This window comes from Rhamphochromis longiceps, linkage group LG11 (assembly GCF_057381845.1).
Source record: "Rhamphochromis longiceps isolate RC_006_pf linkage group LG11, R_longiceps_female_GT1.1, whole genome shotgun sequence".
In the NCBI taxonomy this organism is placed as follows: Eukaryota; Metazoa; Chordata; class Actinopteri; order Cichliformes; family Cichlidae; genus Rhamphochromis; species Rhamphochromis longiceps.
The window spans coordinates 30,415,975-30,434,780 of record NC_140567.1 but is presented as its reverse complement, the minus strand read 5'-3'; the positions used below and the strand labels follow the sequence as shown (position 1 = coordinate 30,434,780).

Below are 18,806 nucleotides of genomic sequence, written 5' to 3'. Positions count from 1 at the left end.
AACTAACACGATATTTAGAATTTCCATTTATCAATCTTTATATATGCCTATGTGTTGTCAATACAAATAATTGCAACAAAAATCTGGACATATATACCATTGTTATCGCTTTAACCCAGACCTTCCCAAAGTGTGGGGCCCGCCCCCTAGGGGGGGGCGCAGAGCCATTGCAGGGGGGGCGTGGCATGAAAAGGCAAAAAACAAAAAACAACGCTTGGACACTGCTAGCATGGGGGCCTACACAAACGCAAAGCAGGAGATGAAGCATAGCTGAATATGTTTCCAAACCAACTTCATTCTAAGCCAAAGACTAGAAAATGTGGTGAAGCATAACTTCCCTTTGGTTTCACCTGCACAAGTGCCGAGGTAGGTCTCCCCTGCAAAATTGGTTTTCCCTTCGTGGGGAGCACCGCTGAGCTCTCCACATCACGGACAAACAACATCCCACATTCTTGATTTTTAGTTCACAAACACTTCTTGTAATGACTAACTACTCCTGACATTTTGGAGATGTTAGCTCTTTATACAGTAAAGTTACAGCGGGATACAAATAACATCAGGCTGATCCTGCCACGATTTGTTCCCCCTGTCTAAATCCCGGACAAACAGTATTCTACAGCTGTTTATCTTTTTGAACCCATTTTGCACAGAGAGGCATTTTTTTTAAATGTATTGACAGCAATGTTGAATATTATTACACAGGAAAAAACAACTACATGTAAAATAATCACGTGTTTATACGTGTTTATATGTAAGCGTGTAAAACCTGAAGATAGAGACAAAATACTGTTAATCTGACTATGTGCCATTCTGCAATTCCTTTCATGTAAACAATAACGTGGCGCACAGCTGACGTGAAAAAAGGCACATACCTTTGACGTTGCATGACAAACTCTGTATTCCTCGTCCACACGCAAACGCAAAAAATGAGTTTTAAAAATCTTCGTTTTCGGTGATTCCAAACGGCGTTTACGTGTGGACGACACAGCTGCGTTTTCAAAAATATCTGTGTAGGTGCGGACGTAGCGTAAAAGAGTTAATAGTTTATTTTCTTACTACCTGTAATTTATTGCAGATTACTTGTATTTGCTTAATTGTTTACTAAATGTTTGAGGTGTGAAATAAACCGCAATTGAGCAAAATATGGGTGTGTGTGGTTGGAGGACGTGTTAGTGCGTGCGTGTGTGCGCGCGCGAGGGGGGCGCGCGAATATTTTTCTGTAAAACAAAGGGGGTCCAGCGAAAAACGTTTGGGAACCACTGCTTTAACCTTTAGATCAATCTACAGAGCTTGAAGGAGAGGTCAGAGGTCAAACATAGCATGATGTTTTCAATTTTATACGGTCATTTCTATATGTTGACAATACACACCACACCTGTAAGAATAATAGTCTCTAACCTATGAGCCTTTTGGTCCATGTTCAACCATTTTCAATAAAATTGACCTTCAAGAACTTGGTGGATGTACATTTTAATGGCTTATTAGCATGACTTCACTCTACACCCCTACAAAGTTTTATCAGAAAGCATTCAAAACTTTTCCAGCTTTTATATTTACAGACAGCATGACATGTAGACACTACAAAAAAGCCCAACCTCCTTGCTGAAAGAAAATATATGCTGAAGTAAAAACTGCTTTTAATCTAATTTTGGGCTTTCTGCCTTTGTTGACAGCCTAGCAGTAAAGAGTAAACAGGGGAGGACACAAAGCAAGGACAAACAGGACTGCTTGAACCCGGGACATTGCATTCCAGCCATAACACATATGAGTGTCTGCTAAACCAGTGAGCTAAACCACAAAGACCTGAACTGCTCCAGGTCTGTGTTCTGGATCTGTTTCTGAAATAGCCCGTATCCTACAAAAAATAGGAAGCATTACTGTTTTGAAGTCAGCGAATCAGACTGCTTTAACACAGACACACAGCTCACCTTTGACCTTTAACCTTTCAACTGAAAATCCACATCACCAACATTAGTTGTAAAATTCACAGATTCATGTGTGAAACAACTGTAGAGGAATCTTTGATTCTGAATTTTGAACATTTTACTATTTTATATTTTTTTTCTGTCTCAGTAAAAAAACAAAAACAAACGATAAATTAGGGAAGCTCTGCAAGCGTGATTGTTGAGTTTATGGGGTTTTTCCTAGATGTGAAGGACATAATCGTGTATCACTCGTCATAATTAATGTTACACCACACCATGTTTTTGGTGTGGATGGTTGAGTATTTGTATAAAAATGTGCAATGAACACAATAAATCATATTCCAAGTTATACACACAGACCTGGCTTGAGGTAAAATTACAGAGACCTGCTGGTTCCACATTTCTTTGTTATTAGGGCAATTTATGCTGAAACAGGCGTTAGAGTGGCTTATGTGTCATCTGTTGAATCCAGCAGAGGGCAGTGTCTGACTTTCTAATGATAAAACTATGACGGTTCAGCTAGTATCTCTTCTCAGGTTAGACTGTATTATTTAGTATCATCTACAGTTTTTGGCTTATAATTACAATTGTGGTGTTTATGATAATATTAATGCTGAGATATGTCGAGATATGCATTCTCTGGACCTACAGAGATATTTGAATATTCTACTTACATCTGTATGTATACAGCATATATGACGAATGTGCAGGAGGGAAAGTGTTCAGGACAACACTGACATCAACCTTTGTGTGTAATTAGACAGCATCACAGTGTAACAACATTCAAACCACTCCAGGAGTAGTGGGGAGCAGCATAATCCACCATAACACTCAGTTTGAAAATATATGTGTTTCTGAAATAAAAGCCACCTTACCTATGAGTATCCAGGATGGTCAGAGGCCCAAAATAGCTTAACTGTGTGGTGGAGCTCTACACTGAGGCCCTCTGTTCCTGTTCAATTTACACTAATCTTTATTATAAATTCTGTCTGCTACAGTATACATCACTATGCTGCTTTAATCGATTTTAGGTAATAAGTCAAAACATTTTCATCATAAAACAACTTGACCAAACACAGTGGCTGTAATGGAGAAAACCACTCAGTTACAACTACAGCACATTTTTGCTTTCTGTCATGTTAGCAGTTTCAGCAGTGAACATGTGAGCTAATTTTAACTGACCGAGAGAGAAACTCTGCAGTCTTTCAGAGTCGTATTTTAGTACATTTAAGTGAGAATGGGAAGTTGTCAGATGCTGTGTGTACAGTGATGCCACATATGTATATATGTGTATAAATATTTATAGACATCATCACAAAAGACAAACGTCCATGTACTGGAATAGAGACATATGTTTCTTAATTTGCAACAATTTATGCACTTCTGTAACAGAAGTTGTATCTTTTCGTACATGGATGCATGAATATAAGATTACATGTAAAATGTATGTACTCAACTGTCAATACAGACTTTGTAATAATAAAATTAATACTTAAGTACACTTTACATGCAACATCTGTATTGCATCTAACATGAAATGTCATTGTTCATACTTTACCAAGCTGATATATGTTTAATAATGCAGTCAGTGCAGTACGAGCAGTCTTTATTTTTCATAAACTGCTGAGTTAATGAGAATCGCTACGTGACATCGATAATGGAATCAGAGTCTGACTGCTACAGCATCATCATCAATGATCTCACCAAGTCAGGCATTTGGCAGAATTTCCTGATACTATTCCAACAAAGGACTAAAAATGACTACAAATATCTGCTTATCGATTAATGATGAAAATGCTTTCCAGATGGTCTCAGTGTAGACACTGTTCAGCACGGCTTGTGCGTCATATCCACAGGTTATCACACTTATCACCAACTTCAGAGCACTAGTTTTCTTACTTGATATTTTAACGATTTCTGGCTATGAACTGTATGTTTAATATTTCACAGACTGCAAGATTAAGACCTCCCATATCCAACAATTCAGTTTTCTTATTCCCAGTGTATTAGACTGTTCTGTCTATCAAACTTTATGGAAACTATTATAAAAAGAAGCTAGGACCTATTTAGTCACCCCAGACTTTGCTTAATTACTTGATGATTTAAACAGATATTATTTGATATTATTCTTTGAAACTAAGGCTACACGTCAACCCAAAACAGGCCCAGTATCTTTTTAAACTTGCCTCTATAATGAAAGCTGTAAGACGTGATGGGATTTTACATGCAAAGCTGGATTACAGATGATGTTTTTTCTGCCATTTCTGTTCTTTCTGGGACGTAAACAGTTGGATCTCGTCTCTTTAAATGATATCACTTGTTTCTATCAAGTATGACTCAGCAGGTTAAGGCCAATAATACTGCCTCAGCTATCAGTACTTGAGCTCCATTAGGCTCTTTCATCTTGTCTGTACTCAAGTTTTCACAGAATTATATATTTAGATGCTCAGACCACTCTGCGAAGTTGAGCTTACGCTTTAATGCAAGATTCAAATTCAGAAGAAAAGCAGTTTGTTGACCTGCATGACACCAAAAAGCTATTTTCAAATGCAAAAAAAAAAAGACTGCGTTATTTTTAATCCACATAATGTTGGCAATCTGTGGATCCAGCTTTGTAGAGTCACCGTTAACAAACTGCTGAATGATTCATAGATTAAAATCTTGCATGTTCTCTGTTTTCATAAATACAGAGAACTCAACCGTGTCTTATTCAGTGTTAAAATAAGAGTCCACAGCAATGGAACAAACCTTGAAAAAAACAGAAGTGTTATCAGACAAACTGTTGAAATGCTGAGACGGCTTGTCTTTCGAGTTCTGTAAGCTCTTTAATGCATTTAATTTAAATGAAATTAAACTTAATGTAATCTTTGTCGAGTAAAGTATCAGTAATGTTGGAGTAATGTAAAAACAGCCTAAATGACAAGTCAGGTTTTCACTCTAATATTCTGGTCTTTAACTTGCTGTGTAAAGAGCACTATATAAATAAAACAGAGCGGAGTGTAAGAAACTTTATTTCGTACCACTACGGGGGTCTCATTTTCTTAGGATGGCAAGATTTTTGAGGAATAGAAATACCCACTGACTGACATTTTGTGATAAAAATATAAAACATACATTGTGTGATATAAGATAATAATTGTATCTGTTGTAGTGCTTATGGGGGTGGTGACAAACTTTCTGAAATGTTGTTGCAGGAAAAAGGAAGAAACAGAAAAGAGAGGAAGAGAAACTTCAGCTCCAAAAAGGCAGCAGATATCAGTGTGGAGAGAAGACTGACGAAGAACAAGACGAAACACGTAAACTGTTTAATATATTTCAAAATATCTTTTTAAAAATGTAAATCTGAATGTAAAGGTTTTCATATTTATAGCAGTGCTGGCAAAATTAAGAGATCTTATGCATTCATTAAATATGGTTGACAATATACATATATTTATGATATGAGGGGTATTTTTACTCTGTAGGGATCTTTTTTTTTTCATTAATTAACCTCCTAGGACCTGGTGTCCACATATGTGGACATCACATTTTGGGTTATTTAGACCAAAATACAAAATTTTGCTCTACAAGGGCCTGATATCCACTTACGATGACATTATACTGCTACTGTTCTATCAACATTTTAAACGAATAGCCTCATATGTGGATCTTATTTTTCTTAAAAACAAAAATAAGGTTAAAAAAATCTAGTAATTCTTTGTTTTTACATTCATCGGGCAAATATATCCCAAATATCAAAGAGAAATTAAAAATGCATGCCGTGGAAGAGTTCAGGTCTTAGGAGGTTAATGTTTCAGAAATAGATATCACAAAGATTTTTACCATAAAGATCTTTATGGTCAATTACTACATAACTAAGCATGTGACATCATTTACTGAGTTGTGAGAAGAAGACTTTTCTTGTGTTTTAAATTTTGTTTTAATTCCTTTATACTTCTTTAATTTGCTTTATCATCTTGATTAGTTATTCTGTGGAAGGAGAGACTGAACGTGTTGCGCATCGAATATCCAGGATGTTTGTTCTCATCTGGTCAACTCTGTTTTTCTCTGTAAGAGGCAGCAGTGCTGACAAAGGTTTGCGTCTGCTAATTTGTAAACCTGTATTTCTGCCGATATGATTTTTGTATATATCTGTGTGTGAAACTATTTTCATGACATGAATCTAGATAAAAAGCATTTATTCACACTCACACATAATTTAACAGTGCCATTGCTATCTGTTGACTTGTATGTCATAAATAAATCTTTTGTTAACTGCACATATAATAAGATAAGAAATGTGAAACCTTTCATCTTTCCCTTTGCATTAACAGGTGCCTCAGTCTGGAGACGACAACACTGTAGAGGCAAAGGAAACTGTGTGACTCTGAGTGAGCGAGAACTAACAGCAGAGGCTGGACTCTGTGTTGTGATCCCGTGTTCTTTCACTACTGCTGCTAACTTTACACCCAAACATACAGTTTGGTACAAATGCGAAGCGTCTAAAAAATGTAGTGATGCTGACATAACATTTCACAGCAACAAGAACAATGAAAAAGTTCAGTCTGGGTTTAAAGGACGAGTCTCACGTTTGGAACCTGATGTGAGTCAGAAAAACTGCAGCATCATCATTAATGATCTGAAAGAGTCTGATTCTGGATTTTATCAGCTCAGAGTTAATGGTGAACTGAATGGACAACAAGGTGGATTCACATTCAGTCAAAAAGTAACTGTTTCTATTAAAGGTATGAAAAGTTATTCCAAGAACAATCATGTAGAAACACGATATTAAGTCATGTACAACAACATATTTTGTATTTTTTTTGGTCTTAATGAAGTATTCATTCATTTTAGGAAATTGTTAACCTCTAGCTGGTAGCTTGTAGGAACTGCAGCAGTTCCTGGTAAAACCTGTGTTTGCCATTAACCATTTTACCAAATATTTTATTATCTGAGCCCAAATCCAAGTAGTTAAACTTCAGACAGTTTATGTGATTTCATTAATGCCCAGTATTTCCATTAGGTATTGAACAGAAGCCTACAGTAATGATTCCCACACTGACAGAGGGACAGCAGGCCACACTGACCTGCACTGCTCCTGGTCTCTGCTCTGGATCTGTTCCTCAAATCACCTGGACATGGAGAGGAGAAGGAGGGACTGAATCTTACATTACAGGAAACAGCACTGTGTTTAAGACTGAGGGTCTGACTCCTTTCACACAAAGACATGTGTCAACTTTGACCTTTAACCCTTCAGCTGAACACCACAACACCAATGTCACCTGTAAAATCCGCTTCACAGGTGACGCGACTGCACAAAAGACTTCAGGTTTGAATGTAAACTGTGAGTACTTTTACAACCTTAAGTTGACTTTCCCCCCTAAAATCTATTTTATTTTACAGGATCATCTTTTCACTTGCAAGAATTTTGGAGTTATGGAAACTACATGACTGGGATTTATGTGTATTTGTTTCATAGATGTGAAGGAGGTTAACATCACTGGTGTTACAACTGTCAGGGACGGTGAGGCTCTGAATCTGACCTGCAATGTTCACAGTTTCCCTCCATCTCTGATTATTTGGTCTAAACTTGGTTACAATGAAACGCTTCACATTGACACTGGATCAGCCAATCTTGTTATCATCAATGTAACAGCAGGAGATGCTGGACAATACGTCTGCACAGCTAAATATATGAACAATACCCTGAAGGACAAAGTCAACGTCACAGTGATATGTGAGTACACAGCTTTATGCTTTTGGACGGAATATATTTCTAGCAGAAACACAAGCCTACATCTGGTTTTTGTAAGTATACAAAAATATATCCATTACAAAAAAGTGAGCTGAATAAAAAGCTTGATTAGCGTTAATATCTACAGGTAGGATTAAAATTAGGAATGAAAAATGAAGGTCGAATGTTGGCAAAAAAGCCGTTTAAACATAACATTCAGACATTTTCATAGATGCTGATCAGAAAGTGTTGGCTAAGCCTGCAACTGATCAGCTTGCCTGTTTTATGTTACTGGAAGTCGGCACAGCTGCCGTCCCCTCACCATCATCGTCACAGCTTTCATTTTTAATGTACTAAAGGAGTTATTAATGACTTTTCATACTGTTTTCTCTGCATCTAACATGTTGGGAAAGAGGAAGGTCATCTAGTACAGTGCTAAGCTTATTTACTTGCTGATTGTAGTGAAAGGTTAGTCAGTAGTAGCTTGCCTCACACAGTGGTCTCCCGGTTTACTGTGAAAGACCAGAGTTTTAGACCACAATACGTGTGTGAAAATCACCAGAATAAAGGCTTTTACATGCTGGATGTGCAAAATCTGGTTTCAATGGACTCAAATATTCTTAAAGCGGCCATGCACACCTACTGCATACTTATGTAGGATGAATTTGCACAACAACTTAGGATGAGGATAGCTGTGGAGTTTCAGTGTGACAATGGGTGGGTTGATTGCAGTGTTTTTAAACTTGTGCTAATGCTAATGCTGCTCCTTGTTGTTTATAATGTGACAAAAGATTATTCTGTACAGGTCGTCTGTATAGCAAAATATTTGAACATGACTCTTACATTATATCTGAATGTGTCTGTGTCTTGTAAGTACGTTAACCTTATTATCTGAGGTTTATATGCACAGTAAAGGTTACGTCTGTATTTCTTTTAAAACAAAGTTTGCTTATATTTAATCATTCTTTGAGTTATTTTCTAATTTCTTATCTTAAACAAAATATTGCCATTTCTTCAACAGATAAAAGGATACCTCAAATCATTGGAAACACAACTATCAAGGAGGGAGATGTCCTGAATCTGACCTGCAGTGTTGAAAGTTTCCCTCCATCTCTTATTATGTGGTCTAAATTAGGTTCCAAGGCAAACCATCATAACGACACTGGATCTGCTACACTAGTCATCCCAAATGCAACAGCAGAACATTCTGGACAGTACATCTGTACAGCAAAATACATGGACAGTGTCCTGAAGAAAGACACCAATGTAACCGTGATATGTAAGTACACAACATCGTGCAACATCGCGCAGAAAAAGTATTCTTGGCACAGTTTCCTCCATCGGACAACCGTGCATTGTCAACATTGTGCATTGTGCAGTCAAATTTGTAGACATTTTTAGATTGTTGGCCTTGACTGCTAGCACTAAAAAGCAAACAAAAAAATACATATTGAATAAAATGCAGACAATGTAAAATATACAATAAAATGAACATTCCTGACAAACAAAAAATTACAAATGTGCATTCAAGAACCATTTGAATTTACTGATCACATTCTACAATAAACATTTTAAAAGCTGTTGGTATTTGTGGCACTTGACAGTAGGTATATAGTGTTACAAACAAAGATGGGCAGTAACACGTTAAAAGTAACACATTACTGTAAAGCTATTATTTTTTCAAGTAACGAGTAAAGTAAGGGATTAATATTCCAAAAAAAGCTGAATTGGTTTACTGTATCTCATGACAATGATGTGCGAGCGTGCAACGTCCATAGCAGCAACAGACGTGTGTAGATGAACAATGGATTATATGGAGGGTGGGAGAGAGTACGACCATGCAGCATTTAAAGCTCGGAAGTACTGAGATTACTTTGTTTAATTCCGTAAAAAGTGACAGAAACATTAGTGTCCACTGTACACTCAGCGTGGGAAAAAAACTTTCTACAGTGAAAAATTAAACCTCAAATCTGAGCAAGCACCTGCCCTGCCACAGTGTAACGTTGAATTGTGTTCATTGGTTGAGAGGAGGCGGTAGAAACCTTAGCAGGATAGTAGGAAAAATACGCAATCACACTGAAACTGGGAATTCCACAGCATATCCTTTAATGCACCTTTTCTTCATCAACCATACAAGGCCCGGTTGAACGGCTGTTGCCTACGAAACATGACACACAGTATTCATACAACCCGTAACATTGCAAAAGTTCCTGAAGAGGTAAAATATATAAAGTCTGTCTCTTTCCATGCACTCGCGTGCAAACATGTTGTTCATGTCACTACCCGATCTGTACCAGAAACCCGGTCAGTACCACACATGCGCAAATCTTACGTCACTTCCTCTCTTTGCCAACATTGCGACATTTAATATATTTGAATGACACGGTTAGCGCCCAGTTAGCTCCTAGCATTTCTCGACAGCTCTGCCTCTTTTTCGACTGCCCGGGATATTTAAACAATGGATACCTCCATATACAAACAAATTCATGCATTTCTCCTCAACGGAACAACAGCGCCATAAAATAAGAAGAATGGTGCCTAATTACAGACTTAATAATACAGACTTAGTTATGTGTCATGTGAAGATTCATCAGCCAGATTAAGTGTTTACTGACAAATGACAGTGATAGGGGACATCATCATCACTATTCCAACAATCCTCTCCACACAGACAAGCAGAAACACATTCGACTATCACTAAATCAAATGTAACACGCATACATGAACATGATTTGTAATGATGCAAGTTCAGTTTACAATAGGGCTCATTTGCTCGGTCAGCAAGTGACAGTATCCTCGTACATTGGGGCGTAAACTGCCATTAAACGAAACAGAAGAAGAAGAGAACATCTGCACATGCACGGTACGGATCGGGGAGCCCTGATCCGTAACTATCTTTTGATTTTTTGTTTTTGTCTACATTATATTGAAATGTTTCATTATTGCCGACATTTTCCCTTGTGGGACAATTAAAGGATTATTCTATTCTATTCTATTCTATTCTATTCTATTCTATTCTAACATTTTAAGAGATACGTATTATTGTTAACATCTTAACAGATACTCTGACCTGTAACTATTGTAAACTGCTTCGAGCGGAAATAGACACCTTTCGCACATGCGTGGTACTGATCGGGTTTCCGGTACGGATCGGGTAGTGACAGTTCACAGATAGGGGAGTGGCTCATACTAATGACATCATAAACCCCTGACTTAGGTTGCCTTAAAGAAACACCACACAATTGTGACTGTTACAACGGGAATGCAAAATTCACAGAGAAACCCCCGGATTATTTTGTGCTTCTTATTATTGTTCTAGCATCAACACACTACTTTTTTTTTTTTTTTTTTTTTTTTTTTTTTTTCTTTTCTAAATGACATCAGAAACAGCAGTATGCGACATTACGTGATGGCAGAGCTTCAGTTCATCCTTTGTCATTTTTTTTTTTTTTTTTTTTTTTTTTAATAAATAGGACAGGGGGAATGAATGAGAGAAAGAGGGGGAGAGAAAGAAAGAAAACCAAAGGGGAGAAGAGACGGTGAGAAGGGGGGGGAAGAGAGAGAGAAAAAAAAAGAACTCCTGGGTCACCTGTATGGAGAAAAAAAAAAAAACAAACAACAAAAAAAACAAACAGAGGAGACAGCAAACAACAAAGAGCAACATAATAATAGAGAAAACAAAGCACCATCACAATAAACTAGCTAGTCATAGATATCAATATTTACTAAATAATAAACGATATTGTGCAGCACGCAAGATAGACAGCGCACAGTGTGCTTTGAGGCAGCAGCCAAGAAAGCTTTAGTCCGCGTCTGTGAATACCCATGTGTGCATACCTGTGTGGATCAGCATGCTTGCATTCCAAAGGTTTCTCCATGTAATGATCTGCTAGGGAGTGTGGGGGGGCCACAGCCCCGTCCTCCAGGGTGTGAAGCGGGTATGGAGGAGATCAAAACTCCAGACATCCAGAGGCCCCCAGAACACAAGAGACCATGGAAGACCAACAGAGGGGCAGCCGTGCCACTGTTCCAGTAAGAGCCGAGGAGAGTCCCAGATGAGAGCTCGCCCAGCAGCCGCGGAGCAGAAGTCAGGGGGAGTTGCAGTGACGCGCCCGTGAGCTCCGCCGGCCCCCAGCTGTGCCTGAGTGACCGAGCCCCAGGCCGAGAGGCCGGGGGCACCCCACCTCCAAAGGGGGCCCGAGCGAGCCCCAGGCCCCAGGCCCCGACAAGCGGCCGCCAAGGAGTGAGCCGGTGTGTACCCGGACGCCCACCCCCAGACACAAAGAACCACCAACACACCGACACCTGAGGGAGTCCGCCACCGGCAGGGGAAGTGGTGGTGGGTGGAGATAGGCCTCCAAACCTTGGAGGGCCTGAGGTGTCCCCAGAGAGGTGGCGTCTGATGCCCAACCTGACATATAGACACAGACATACAGGCACACACAGACACAAACATCCATTCCCACCCTCATGCTCTCATATGCACTCACTCCACACTCAACCAACGTGGAGACAGACATAAAGAGACGCTGTACACACAATCACACTCCCCAAGCGTACTCTACAAACCGGGTCTAGGTACCCTTGCCCCTGGAGGGGGGAATTGCACCCAGACCCAGGTGGTGTTACCCTTTTCCCTGCGGTGGGGAGAGGCAGACCACCCCGACTCCGCAGCAGCAGGGAGGCCCCACACCCCAGACCGCAGTCGGACGGCCAACTCCTCCTACTAGCCCTCCCGCTCCAGCAGGCCGCAGAGAATGGGGGTGGGAGAAGACTCCAAACCTCCCTCCACCCGCTCATTGTAGTGTTGATGCATATGTGTTCTAAGGTGCAATTAAAACCCAGGAGGGCATGGAGCTACCTGCCAAGGAGCAGCAGGTAAGCGCATAGTCCCTCCTGCTATCCCTCAATGACTAAGTGTATTTAAAATTGAGAGGTGGGCAACGACGTCAGGGGTGAGGTATACACCCTGATGGTAATTTGGACTCCGTGATTGTGCCCACCCCCAAGATCCTATATGTATGTGTAATGAGAGTGTGAATAATGTGAATGTCTAAGTTGTGGGATAAAATTGAGGCAGAGGCAGCCAGAAGGGGACGGGGGGGGGGGGGGGGGTAGCCTCCTCTGCACCCTGGTGACATACCCCCACTCCAAGGCCCTGCATGTGTGGGTGGTTGTGGAGGAGCGGGAAGAGGGAGGCAGCTGGAGATGGGGAGGGAAGGAAGGGAGGGGCAGGTAACCCCTCCCTGGGGCCAGCTCCCCCGCTGACCCCAGTAGGCACTCCCACCCTTCGCGACCCGCCAGGGAAGGGGGGCCCAGGCCCATCAGACCGGGGCCCAGTGCAGTAGCGCCCTCCGGCTCCACAGAGCCCTGGACAGTCCACCCAACCCCACCACAGAGAAAACTGCACCCACCCCACCATCCACACATCTTCCAGACTACATAAGATGGTAAACGCCCAGGCTGAGATCTTCCTCCACCTCTCCTGTATCTCCCCCTCCTGCAGAGAGTTCCTGAAGAGAAGAAAGCTCCTGCAAGATGTGACCATCCCCCCCACCAGTTGAAGAGCCCCCCAGGCGGCTCGACGCACCGGCGGCACCCTGCTCCAGGGCCGGGCCCCCATGCACCCACCCGCCCACAACCCCGGCAACACACCAACCAGGACCCAAGCCCCCGAGGCCCGGCCCGGGCCCCAGCCCAGAGACGGAGCGCCCCCAGAACCTCACGCCCATCCCGGACCCACCCAGGGGCAGCCAGGTTGCCAGGTCAGTAACCCACGTCCGTCAGCACAGACCCTCCCCTAGCCCCGCTGCACGCAGCCGCGAGGAAACAGTCACCTGAGAGCCAACAGAGCCCCTAACCGGACATGACCGCTACCCCGGGTTGAGCCCCCCAAGGAAGATGCCTCCGGGGAACCCCCCGACGCCCTAAGCCTGTCCCTACCCCCTCACCAATCACAACAGTGAAGGCGGGACCAAACTATGACCCCCCACCCCCACTAGGTGATGGAGCTGATAAAAGGGGCCCAGAGCAATTGATCTAATGTGGTGGCAGAGGCTGTGTCAAGACTAATGTAATCTAATAGATAATTTCTATATTGGTTAGAATTAAGATTATTTTTATTTTTCCAGTTCATGAGGACTGTTTTCTTGGCTATGCATAGGGCAGTGAAGATCATATGGGCTATATTCTTTTCTGAAGTGACATTATCTAAGCTGCCCAGTAGACACACTAAGGGGGAAGTTGGAATGTTACATTTCAGACACTTTGATAAGTCTTCACATATCTCGCGCCAAAACTTACTACTTTTCTTACATGTTCATGTCTACACAGCTGTACAGGGTATCATTACACATTTCCATAGTATAATGTTTGTATGACAGTGTTCTTTGAATGAACCACTTAAATGTGGTTTTTAGATACAAGGAACCTTCACATCATTGGAAATACAACTGTGAAGGAGGGAGATGTTCTGAGTCTGACCTGCACGTTTGAACGTTTCCCCCCAGGTCTTATTGTGTGAAAAAAAACGTAGTTCCAACACAGACATTCATAGTGGAACCTACAGTGAATTGCACAGTGACACTGGATCTGCTACACTTGTTGTTTATAATTCTGTTTATAACATGTTTATAACATTCTGGACAGTATATCTGTACAGCAGAATATTTATACACGACTCTTACATCTTATCTCAATGTCACTGTGTCTTGTGAGTAGTTTAACCTTGAATCTGAAGTTTATATTTTGGGTTAACTTTCCCTTGTTTTATGATTATGATCATGTGTTTACAGGGTTTTCAAAGATACAGAAGGGCTCTGGATGTGTGCTTCAGTCAGAGGTTTTGACCTGTGTGTGTATCAGTGAAGGGTTTCCTTTACCTACTATCAATTGGCCGCTACTGAAGAACCACACTGAGTACTCTGTCATTACTACTGTGTCAAACCACACAGTCAACAGCATTATCAGTCTAACTGTAAAAAGCCATGGCAACAGCACTGTTGAATGTGTGAGTAACAATGGAAATGGAGAAGAAAGAGAAATCCTCCTTATCCATCAAAACTTGTCTGAAAAACATGGTATGTGCTTTTTCAAATTATCACCACTACCACTTTCTATATCAAATAATATCAATATCTTTGTAATCAGACATTGATTAGTTAGTTTTTTTCCATTTACTCTATGTAATATAAAGAAAATGTATTAAGCTTTTTTTATGTCGTTTCCTTTGGTTATAGAGCAATCATCTGGTGTCAGGCTGGCATACCTGAAAGTCACTATTGCCTTTTTGACTGGGGTACTTTTTTCAGCAGTCCTTTGCTGTTTGGCCAAACATTGCTACAGGTACAGCATTTACTTTTATAACTATTATTAGGATGGATGGATGGATGGATAGATAGGTAATTACTTTTTTACTATAAAATTACTCTTTTCTCCAGAAACAAACAAAAGACTTCCAGAAGTTTGGAGATGAGGACACATCAAGATGATAAACTGGTATTTATGTTCATTTGGCTTTTTTTTTTTAATATACTTGCTTTTTAGTTAGTTAATATGTATGCTCTCATTTGTCATCAGTCAAGATTTTATTTTGTAAAGACACTTCCTGTTATGTTGCTGAGAATAATCGAGAGTTTATTAAAACTCTCCTTCATGCAGAAACATTCATGCAGTTTCTGCTGGAAGACCTGTCTGCTAATGTAGACACTAAAATTCAACAGGAATAGATGAACAAAGTTTTAACAAAACAAATATTCTTTGTACACTAAAATATCACCCAGTCCCGCGATGCAACTGTCCCACAACCCAGGACTAATGTTCCTTATGTGCTTACAACCAGGAGAGAAATTGCCCTTCCACAGTGGGGACCACGTCCCAGGTGGATGAGGAGATCCCTCCTATCCTCATCTTGCCCCTCCACTAAGCTAGTCACACCACAGCTCAGCTCGCACTCTGCACTTGAGTCTGTCACTCGATTCCACTGCGGCTTCCCTCGTGGCATTGCTTTTAAAAACAGACAAATCAGAATGAAATCATGCAAATAAAAACCACACACAAATAAACAATAAAAATCAATTATAAAAGACAAATACAAATTTCCACTGTGTGACACTAACACCTGTTAATTTTTTTTTTTTTCACATCCTGATCCAAGGTTCTACAATGTTACAGTATATGAATTGGGTCAGATTCATGCCACAATTATTTGGTTCCATTTATAAGATCAGCCTTCATTTTTTGTTGCGTTTAATTCAGTTCAGAGAGGGAGGTTTTGGATAATCTCGCTAAAAGACAAAATCTACTGAAAACAGTTAATTAACTGGCACAAAACGATCTGCTCTTTGGAGGGACTGTTCTGGAGTCTGAGAAGGAATAACTCTGCTAAAGAATCATTCCCTTTTAAACACACCGCAGGCATATATAGACATTAAAGCTCTGTTTAATCAACAATACCAAAAAGACACAAAAAGAACAAAACAAGCAAACATAAAATGCAAAGTACATTGTGAAAGATTACAACCAGTAACTGTCAGTAACTAAAGGTTCAATTCTTACACCAAACTGATAAAGAAAAAAAAAGTAAAAGAAGAATTTTGTTCTGTATGCATAGCAAAATGTAAAAATACCAGACAGACGCAAGTGACTGACTCTTTACTTTGTACCTAACAGGTCTATGATGGTCAAGAATTACAGGACAATCTGACTCTTAACTCAAACAGCGGGCCAAAAGAAGTGGAGTATGCTGACATTAATTTTTCCTTGTTGAAAAGAAATGGTGCCAGAGAGGCAGCAAGGAGGCAAGAGAGCACAAAGACAGTATATGCTGAAATTAAGAAAGCAGTCGAGGAACGGGAAGATGATGCTGAAGAGGAAGGTGAAATGCTGGAGGCCAAAGAGGACGAGATGGTAGTGGAGATGGAGATGAAATACCGTGAACCAGAAAAGGAGTTAAAAATGGGAAAGGAGAGAGTGTACGCCACTGTGAATGATGTTACTGATGAAATTTGAGGAATGTTTTATTGTGGAGTTGATTGAGATAAAGAATCTCTCATCACACGTTATGAACATCACGCCTTTACATACAACAGCAGGAACTATGCAAACATTAATTTACCGAAGTATGTGTGTGTATAAAATAACATTTCTACACCTAAGAACCATATGGTTCTGGTATATAAAGTGCACAAATAAAGTTAGAGTGTTAAGCTTGCTATTAACAGTAGAGATACTGCACAACAAAATAGGAACAAAAAAAGCTTAAATATGCAGAAGTGTTCGCAGACAAGCTCTATGCAGATGAAATGACGTCATGCCAAAAGAGGGAAAGTTTTTTTTCTTTTCTTCTTTAAGCTCATTAATGCATTTGATCTTTCTAAGGAACTTCCTTCTTTATTTACCGTATATTACTGTTTACTAATATATGCACATTTGAACCAGCAGGAAAGCAATGAATTAATGGCAATACAATGAGCCAGTAAGTGCTGAATGCTGTTGAAGTGATGTGAAGACAAATGGTGTGTATATGTTATATTTTCTGTCTGATATTGTAGGCTCTTCATTTGACAATGGAAAGACCGTTGAAGTGATTGAAATACAATAAAATTGAAATTAATGTATAAATTGTAATGAATTCATTTTACTGAAATTTCTGTTTCTTAAGATAATAAGAGTTTTCAGGACTAGGTCTGCACTATAATGTTCCTCAATGGCTTTTTAGATCCTGCTTTCTATTGAGCTTAGCTATTTAGTTTAGGTAGCAGCTCCTTCTGCTGAGGTTGTCTCTCTGAGTTGCCATTCATAAAAGATAACAGTTCTTGGATTAGCTTGATTGCTTTTTCTGCCTCTTCTAGTTTCTCTTCTGCCATTTTAATGAGCATCCACTTACTCTTATTGGCAACAGCTTCTTCTGCCAGGTACTTACAGACCTCCACCATTCTGTCCTAGTTTATCTGGCTCAATATAGAGAAATATAGAGGAATCTCCAGATCCACCTCACTTATTTTGTTTTTTCTCTAGAGAAAAAAGTCAGCTCTCCACACAGCAGAGCATCACCAGTGAATCATCCTGTACAGTGCAGTTGACTCTCACTTTATATGGCGCAAAATCCCAATAGTCACCTCAAGGTGTTTTATGTTGTAAAGTAAAGATCTTATAATAGAGAGGAAATCCCAACAATCAGATGACCCCCTGTAAGCATGGACTTAGTGACAAGCACTGTATTCCCACACTAACAGTGGGACAGCAGGACACAATGCAGGACAGCATACTGACCTGCATTGCTCCAGGTCTGTGTTCGGGATCTGTTTCTGGAGTCACATGGACATAAATCTTATGGGACACATCTCTGTTTTCACATCAGAGAATCTGACTGGTGTAACTTAGATAAACAACTCAGCTTTGACCTTTAACCTTTAAGCTGAAAACCATATCACCAGCGTTACCTGTACAATCAGCTTCACAGATGAAACATCTGGAGAGATATCTTCAAATTTCAATTTTTGAAAATCTTACTGATCTCATTTTTCTGTCCCTCTCTCTCTCTCTCTCTCTCTCTCTCTCTCTCTCTCTCTCTCTCTCTCACACACACACACACACACACACACACACACACACACACACACACACACACACACACACACACACAGTGATATATATCCTTACCGTTCTTAGGTTAAAATCTTGCACCTCATTTGCAAACACTTGGTTTGCACAACACAGAGAGAACAGCTGTGCTTTACACAAAGTTAAAATAACATTTCTCAACAATTGCTAATAAGAGTACAGATATTGCACAATATAAATAGAAACAAAACAGCTTAAATATGCAGAAGTATTTGTAGAGAGGCTGTATGCTGACGTGGGGAAATTCTGAGGGAAAGAGAAAATTTTGTTTTAATTTTAGAAAGGTGCATTGGTTTAGTGCCCCTCGCTCATGTATATGTTGCGTACTTCATTTCTATTGTGTTCACAGTGAACTGTCATATTATTTGTACTTTATCAACCTATTATATGTCTAACAATGCAAAAAATGCAGTCTGAGTAGTCTTACTTGATCAACAATCTTTTTACAAACTCAACATCATTTGTCCTTTTTTAGTTCTTTCCTTTTTCTAGTTTTAGGTGTGAAGATGAGTGATCCATTCTGTGCAAAGAACACATACAATATC

The 18,806-nt window shown here is 40.0% G+C and overlaps 1 protein-coding gene across 1 annotated transcript; it reads left to right on the top strand.

The window, feature by feature from the left end:
• Nucleotides 1–240: 240 nt before the first annotated feature.
• LOC146659518 (sialic acid-binding Ig-like lectin 5) lies at nt 241–17,180 on the top strand. The gene is made up of 11 exons (XM_085423601.1): nt 241–366; nt 5,120–5,221; nt 5,890–5,999; nt 6,239–6,649; nt 6,928–7,248; nt 7,384–7,641; nt 8,660–8,917; nt 14,433–14,717; nt 14,877–14,982; nt 15,078–15,135; nt 16,309–17,180. The coding sequence occupies exons 3-11, from the start codon at nt 5,939–5,941 to the stop codon at nt 16,645–16,647; spliced, it is 2,097 nt and encodes a 698-aa protein (XP_085279727.1). The 5' UTR covers nt 241–366; nt 5,120–5,221; nt 5,890–5,938; the 3' UTR covers nt 16,648–17,180.
• The last annotated feature ends 1,626 nt before the right edge of the window (nt 17,181–18,806 follow it).